Source organism: Psammomys obesus, unplaced genomic scaffold, assembly GCF_907164565.1.
Source record: "Psammomys obesus unplaced genomic scaffold, mPsaObe1.curated_primary_1811, whole genome shotgun sequence".
NCBI classification, from domain to species: Eukaryota; Metazoa; Chordata; class Mammalia; order Rodentia; family Muridae; genus Psammomys; species Psammomys obesus.
Window position 1 is genome coordinate 34264450 of NW_026596046.1, and position 8228 is coordinate 34272677.

Here is an 8228-nt window from a genome sequence, read left to right on the forward strand (position 1 = left end):
TCACTGAGTTGGGTATGTGTTTCAGCGACGTGGCTGTGGAACTACCCTTTACCTTAATGCACCCCAAGCCTAAAGAGGAGCCTCCACACCGCGAAGGTGAGTGGACCTGTGGGTCACTGGGGTGGGGCTTACCTGTTAACCCAACACCCCGCTTGTTTCTGTGTTAGCCTTCCCGGTGCCACCTTTCCCCAGCTCCCTGTCTTTTGCAGGACCCACAGTACAACTGGCATTTGCTTTTGACCCAACTGGGAGACAGAGAGAGGGAGGCTAGGAGGGGAGGGCAGGCCATGTTGGTGGATTTTTAATTTTTTTTTCCATTTAAAAATTATTTTATGTATATGTATGCCTGTGTACTACATACATACAATACCTCGTAGGCCAGAAGAGGGTGTCAGATCCACTGGGACTGGAGTGACAGATGGTTGTTAAGACACCCTGTATATGCTGGGAATTGAGCCCACGACCTGAAGGCCCAGTACTCTCAGTGCTGAGCCATTTTTCAGTCCCCATATTCCCTGAGTTTTGAAAGTGGTGACAGATTGGCCGTATTCCACTGAAAGGGACCATTGCTACAGTCCACGTTACAAACGAAGCCTGTGCCTACTAATAGACTCTGCAATGCCGTAGATGGCACTCGGAATTCAGAGAGGTTACAGTGTGAGAAAACAGCCAGGCACCACAGCACGCGCCCACCTTTGCAGCAGAGAGAGGTGTGTGAGGCAGGGGGATCACAAGTTTGTGGCTAGCCAGGACCGTAAAAACAATCTTAGAGTAAATGGACACAGGAAGCAAGAAATTCCTGTGTCTCACGTTGGAGACCTGTCTCCTGCAGGGTCTTCAGTGGGCATGGAGGCCTCCCTTCCTTGCATCTGCGGCTTTTGACCTGGGAGGCTTCCCCCTCTCCTCCCTCCTCCCTTCCCCGGGGTGGTGGTGGGGTCCTTATCCCGTTCCTCACTGGGTGCCTCACGAGCCTCGTGTGTATGTTCAGTTCCAGAGAGCGAGACTCCGGTAGACACCAATCTCATAGAGCTTGACACCAAGTAAGCCGAACCTTCCTGCCTGTGATTGTCTGGGTGTGGGGCTGGAGGTGGGACAGGAGAGGTGGAGGGGTGATTTGCATAAATGCTTATTAACCTCTGAGGGCAGCTGGTCTAACCTGTCTGCTGGGCGCCACCTCTGCTCGCCTCTTCAGCAACCTGCTTGCCTGCATGTGACCTGAAGGACCCTCCGTGCCTGTTCCTCTTCCTCCTGCCTTGGTGGGGTCTGTCTTCCTTGCACGTTCGTCATCCGCAGCACCCACTCAGCTGGCTGGCTGGCACGGGGCTGGTTCAGCCCCTGGGCTCCCCTCTCTCACCTGGCCCATACCAGTTGGAGGCTGCCTGTAGGGTGGAGAAGGTGTCTGGGTGCTGTCATTTCTGCCGCCCCTGAGGACCGACTGATTCGGATTCCCCTGCGGTGGAAGGCCACGGGGCACCAAACAATGGCCAGAGGAAGAGGACCTGGTTCAATGGCTTGAATCACCTCTGGGGCAGGCTGCTTTCTCCCTCCAGCTCCCTAAACCTTCTTTCCTTGACTCTTTGAAGAGCTCTGGGAAATGGGAGTTTCAAGTTGCCCTGTGAGGAAGACTTTTCAGCTGGCTGAACTCTGTGGGGCAAGGGACTTCATGTGCCTCTGCCTGTGCTTAAGTGACATGATGGAAAGAAACAGTCCTTAGTCCTGCCACGCTAGCCAGGCACCTTTTCCCCTGTGGGTCTGCTGTCGGTCCCTGGGGATAGCATGTGGGCTAGTACTTCTAGGAGGAAGAGCCTGTATAGGCTTTCTCTTCCTCAGAGCCCAGCACCAACTTCCTGGTTGAAACAGCATGCTCCCTGAAGCAATCTTGTTGGTTTGATTTTGAGGGGTGAAATGGGGTTGCTTTGGGATGTTCTTTGGGGATTCCCTGTAGAGCCACATTCTACCACTAGGTGTCTGAAACTGGTTCACTTTTCTAGCCCTTAGATGTTGAGAGGCAAACTTCTTGTCATTTATGTGTGACAATCCCCACAGCCACCAGTGGGCTTCTAAATGGGTAGCCTGGCACACCTTTCTGCCTGAGGTCATCCCAGAGACCCTGGAGAGCGTGGTTCTCTCCTGAGTCCCTCTCCCCACATCTGGCCAGGCATTTGGGTCTGCTTGTTGTCTGCCCCTGCAAACACAAGACATTTTCCTTGTCTCTTCCACTAGTGATGACGACATTGTATTTGAGGACTTTGCCCGGCAGAGGCTGAAAGGCATTAAGGATGACAAGGATGAAGAGGATGATGGCACTGGCTCTCCACACCTCAACAACAGATAGACTGGGGCCAGCCCACACCCTGGCAGCTCCAGGTTCACGTCTGCACTCGATGCTTTCTCGTCTCCTTCCCATTCTGGTTCTCCCTTCCCTTTTGTTCTTCCAGTTTCTACCAGGGGGCCCCAGTGGTCTTCCAAGTCTCGGTGATGAGCCTCTGGCCTCAGAACTGGCCTCACGTCACCATGCCAGCAGGACCATAGCACATCCTCAGCCATCCCTCTGCAATCACCTGTCCGCCCCCTTTTCATGCTCATTCCCAGAAAGGCCACACTGCCTGGCCTTGGGATTTGGCTTGAGGTGGGGAGCAGAAATGGGAGACTGGGGCCAGAAGGCCACAGTGATGGTGGGTATGATGATATGTAGGGGTTGGGCAAGAAGATGTTTGCAGTCCCAGGAGGTGACAGTTTGGGCAGCTAAAAGAGGACTTGTATTGAAGGTGGGAAAGGGCTGGACTTGTGACGAGAGTCTTGATGATTTTATTTTATTTTTTTGTGGTCCAAGCCTACCAGAGACTCCACTCCCTCTACTCTCATCCTTGGTCCATGTCCCTGTATCTCATGGGGGAGGCACACAGACCCCAGGAGTGAGGAGCAATAGGCTGCCTTTCTAACCAGCAGACACCTAGACTGAGGCAGGCTCTACATCCAGCCGCACATATACTGATGGGATGAGATATCTTAGCTTTGTTACAGTTTGTGTGTGGGCACAGAGTGGGGAAGTGGGTATTTAACAAACACCAGCCCCTGGTAGTGAGCCAAAGCTACTGAGGAGGCTTTCTGAGGGAGGTTGAGAAGATGAGGCAGGGCAGGGAGATGAACTTGCCTCCTCCTCTTTAGTGGATAGTCCTGCAGGAAGCAAGGATGGGGGCTACAGGTGGATGGAGTCCCCAGTGTCTTCCAACTTCTGGTAGTTCTCCAGTGACTTGGCTCTACAAGCCAGGAGAGAGAGCTACCTGAGGCCACCATTCTCATGGTTAAGGGAACCCATTCCCAGAAGGTGGCCTCCATAGAGATGTACTCTCTAGTAGGAAGGCAGCTGGCTCCTTTCCCGAAGGAGTTGACCCCACTGGTATGCAGAGTCATGGTGGTATCCATCAGCTGGTGTCAGTGTGATTTGGCTGGGGTGTCTTGGGGTAACAGAACAAACAGGTGGTAAAACAAAGTGCTTAAAGATATCCTTGTTTGGTCTTTGATGCCAGCTTCTTGTGTGACCTTGGGCCAGTTTTTTGTCGGAAAGCCAAGAGGTAGACCAGATGATCCCAAGAGTTTCCGGTTCTAGCTTCTGTAAATTTGTGGCTCTCAGGGCCTCTGATCTACCTGGTGGAGCTGGGATGCCAGCTGCTCCATCTGCCTTCAGAGGAGGTTGTTGGGACCTCAGAGGACTCAGGGCTGGGCAGAGCACTGAGTGCGCCTTCCTGCCCTTGGACCTAATCGGCTTGTCTGATCTCACGTTGTGGCCACAGCTTTTGCAACCTTCTCTGTGCCAGAGCTTATGTTTGCTGAGGTTTGCATGAGAAGTGAGTGGACAACCTTGGTTTTCTCAAACATATTGATTAGCAGGGCAAGAGGCTCTCATCTTGATTTCGGGTCCCTTTTTCTTAGTTCCATGCTTGTCTGAGAGGGGAGACCGCAACCTTTTGTTTGTTTTTGAGACAGTACCATGTAGCCTAGGATAGGCACGAATTCAGTGTGTAGCTGAGAATTACTTTGAATTCTTGATCCTCTTGTCTCAAGTGCTGGGATTACAGGCGTGTTCCACCACTACTGGCTTTGTACTTTATTATACAGATTGAATCCCAACCATTTTCAGCCCATCATGCCCAACGATTGCAATTGCTTCTCATGGTGAAATGATCCAGGCCCACTGGCCCTGCACCTCCTAAATCTCATAAGCAGTCAACTCAAGGCAGATTAGAACAGCTAGCTTGGGGCAGTCATATTCCCTGGCCAGCCCTGGGGTCCTACCTGCAGGCTCCTCCGGCATCCAGCCCCTGCCAGAGCTAGCTGGGCACTTTTGCACCTATAGAATTGATTAAAATCTTGAACAGTGTAAGGCAAGCATGTGCCCGCCACTCCTTTCCACTAAAACCTTTGGAGCTGATTCAAAGCCTGTTAGCATTTGGGCTAACTCCTCCTCTCCCCCATCCTTACCTTGTACAAGCAAAGGATCTCTTTGTCTAGATTCTTGAGCTTCCTGAACTTCAGCATCCCCAGTCACCCTTTGGGTTTATCCCACAGATCAACTGAAATTTCTTTACCTGCAGGGAAGCATCAAGGCCCTGGCTGCCTCTGTGTACTTTGAGCCAGGCCTGCCTGAGGCAATGATCAAGTTTGGTCCCAGCCAAACCATCCTTTCTGACAGCTTTTTTCTTTTATGCTGGGTACTGTAGACACTGAGATGAATCTCTCCTTAGAATCCTTGTCTATAGAAAGCTTCTGGCCAGGGGAAAGTTAGAGGCCAGTGTTGACAGTGCTGGCCACAGCTAGTCCACGGAGTGCCTTGTGAGCTTGGATACAGTATCCCTTCCAGGTGGATTCAAAATCACCCTGGGAATTACACTGCAGGAGACTGCAATTTGGTGTCATTTGCCCCTGCTTCGCCATCGTGTGCTGCCATGATGGGTGAAATGCACAAGTTGATGTGTTTCTTCGGTCTAGGCCTCTGGTGTTTTCCAGACACCATGCCTCACCTCATCCCACATGACCTGGTACTTCTCTGCGGGGCTTTCCTTTGTCCTGGAGTATTCCTGGCCTGGCCAGGCAGCACTGGGAGTGAAACTGGAGACAGGAGAGCCTCATGAGCTTCCAGCATCATTGAGTGGTATTGGCCTTTTTCTGTGACAGACTGGGGCGTGTGCCACCAAACAGCCCACACTGGGACTTTCCAAAGGGCACATGTTGATGCCAATCTGGGCAGGGAGTGCATGCTTTGGAAAAAGCTTGTCAGTCCAGCTTGGACTTGCCTGGTGCCCCAGCCAAGAGAGGAATTCAGTTCCCAGAAAGATAAGGACTGAGCTGCTTGGCTGGACGCATGGCCATTTCAGCTTTAAAGCATAGCTGGCTCCCCGTGAAGGGTGGCTGAGAGCCTGATGCCCACCTGGTGCAGCGAAAGGGCCACCTCTCAGTCCCTACTCGCTAGAACAATAGCCTTTGTCTGATTTATTTGAGGGATTGCTATGGGCTCAAGGTGAGGTGAGAGCCAGGAACCAGTCCTCTGTAGGCTGCAACCTGCTGCACAGGTGCGGCCCTGGCACCGCAGGGAGGAGGCCCGAGGTCACGCAGGAAGCTCGCTGCGGAATGAGCCCTCTGTTTGCCAGTCTCTGTCTTTTGTCCTGATTTTCCCAGTTAGATATCAGCCACAAGGACAATCAGCCATTGTGGCTTTGGTGACCACACTCGGGGAGAAGTGTAGGTGCTATTGTTTAAGGATGGGTCCCAGCAACCAGCACGCAGAAGACATGGGTGTTGTCAGTGACTGGGGGTAGGAGGGTGGGGAGGAGCATCTTGTGCCTGGACTCTGACTGTAGGTCAGGGAGATGAACCCACTGTTGTGCCACCCAAGAAACCCAAGGGTGAGAGGAAGTAGAGGTTGCCTCTTCTAAGTATAAGATCTCGTCCTGGATCAACAGATCCTCCACTACAGCTCCTTGGAGACCTTTGGGAATGTCCAGTCCTCTTGCTCTGGGAGCTGAGACCTAGCTGATCCACTCACAGAAGCTTCTGTAACCCAGGGCAGCTCTCTCCCACCAATGGCTAAGGCTCCCATCCCTCAGAGAGGGGCTAGGCTTCAACCGTGAACTCCCAGGACACAGGCTGCTGTCTGTTCTGATACTTACTCTTTTTAAACTTAAGGACCAAATAGGACTTCACTGATTTTTATCCACAGAGCCTGTCTTGGGCCTGGTCCAGGCAGCTCCACAACTTCTGCCCTCCCTCCTGGCTCTAAGCAGCCTACCGATGGGAGCAGATCACACCTCTGCCCCCATGCACACTAGCTTCAACGGGAGGCCCATGGAAGGGGAAGCAACCTCCCTCAGCATCGCCAACTTGTTACCCCCGAAAGGGAGGTCAAAGTCAAAGCACAGGTCCCTGGGACCCACTGTCTGCAGACCAAGCACACCTCTCGGTGTTCCACACAGCCTCCCAGGGGGCTGCTACCAGGAGAAACTGGGGAAGGGGGGCTGAGACTCCAGCCCTCTCCTCATTCCCACCTTCTCCGGAATAACTGCTTTTAACTCTTGTCTATTGAGGTTTCACTTTTAAATTCTGCTTTGAAGAAAACCTTCAAACCACCGTTCTGGGGGTTGATCTTAGACCAGCAAGCACAGGCTCTCTTCTTGCTTTTGTGTGTTGGGGTGACTCCAGCATCCTGACACAGACTTTGTGTTGGAACTCAGGTCACCAGGTCCACGCATTTGAGCGCACATGTGCACTTGTTTTCTAGTTGAGCCACCCTCAAGCTTGGGGATGAGTTTGATGTGGGCTGGGCCTGATGCTCAGTGAAGGTAGACCTTGGTCATGATATTGGCGTGTGCTGCACAGGGACCATGGAGTGAGGATCGAGGCCCAATGTCCACTCAGGACTCGTTCTTAGGCAAGGCCCGTGGCTTGACAGGAAGAGCAGGGCAGTGGGAGGAGGAGCTAGGGTTGGCTTCTTTATGCACAGCCAAGGGGTAGGAATCCAGGTTCGAGTAAGAGATGTGCTGGGGAAAGCTTTTCTGAGGTAGGATTCCTGAGGGGCATTTAAAGCAAATCTTCATGAGTGACTCTCCTAAGATTCTATTCCACACATGTAGGTGTCCATGTACACCACAGGAGGCTTTTGTGCCCAGAGAGAGGCTGACCCCCCCTTCTGCAGTCCACCAGCTGCCCTCTCTCATGGCCTGCAGTGGCATAGGGATTCACTTGCAGGACAGCTCCTTGATAAGACTTAGGTCAGCCTTTGGCAAAAAGGCCTGCCTGGGCCCACCTCTTGGGGCATTCTGGGTGAGGATTTGGAGCCCAGGGCATTGCCAATTACATGGCATGAGAGAAAGAATGCCAGCGGGTGTTTATAATCAGTGCAAGTGTGGCCTAGGAGACCCCACTGACCTCAGATTCCCATGTGTAAAGGGCTAGTACCAGGCTCTGCCCACCTTATAGGGACTACTAAAAGGGAAATAAGGGTGGTGGGTAGGAAGAGAGGTCGTATGAGGTGGCAGGGGATAGGATCTTGGCCTGGGTTGCCCACCCACAGGGCCCACACAAAATGGCACTGCAGGATTTGCTGTCTGCCCTGGGTATCTCTGCTCAGGGTTGGGTCCAGTAGGGGCTGCTTCGGGGCTGCCTCTTCCGAGGAGTGGGAGCCGACGTGGGTCCTGGGTGTGGTGGGGCGGGGTGGCTGGGGCGGTCTCAGGCCTGTGGACCTCTGTGAAGTGATGATTTGTGGCACATTCTTTCCTGGACCACGTCCAGGTCAACCTGTTGTACCTGTGGCCGCCCTTGTCCCGTGAAGTCATTATAGTTTATTCAACTCTAACAGGACAAATGAGCAAAAGAACCTTGAACGAGAGGCCATTAAAGGCCTTTTGTGATGGAGCACGCTGGCTGTGTTTTCATTTCTTGTCTCGAAAGCCCCAACAGGACAGGACAGAAACCGAGAAGTGCCTTCCTGCCCTGCCCTGCCCCGCCCCGCCCCCCCCTGCCTTAGGTTTTGTGCCTCATCTCTGCCCCCCCCCCCCAAGGTTCCCTGGGAGAATTCTCTGCTCCTGTCTTTCTAAATGTCTAGCTTCATGGGGGAAGCTGCCACTCCTTTGGTCTTTCTCCAAACTGGCTGGAGTCCACGAGCCCTGCTTTGCCCCTGAAGCCCCTGATTCCCATCATTTACAGTTCGTCCCCTCAGCTGGAGCCCTCAGCCC

The 8228-nt window shown here is 53.0% G+C and overlaps 1 protein-coding gene across 3 annotated transcripts in view; it reads left to right on the top strand.

Moving 5' to 3' along the window:
- Positions 1 to 7911, top strand: part of Arrb1 (arrestin beta 1) — a 71014-nt gene extending 63103 nt beyond the window's left edge. For all 3 annotated transcript variants that reach the window (XM_055623073.1, XM_055623071.1, XM_055623072.1), the window contains 3 exons: positions 26 to 96; positions 989 to 1040; positions 2224 to 7911. In XM_055623073.1, coding sequence (XP_055479048.1) covers positions 26 to 96; positions 989 to 1040; positions 2224 to 2335 — 235 coding nt within the window. In that variant the 3' untranslated portion in view covers positions 2336 to 7911. The remainder of the gene's footprint in view (positions 1 to 25; positions 97 to 988; positions 1041 to 2223) is intronic.
- The last annotated feature ends 317 nt before the right edge of the window (positions 7912 to 8228 follow it).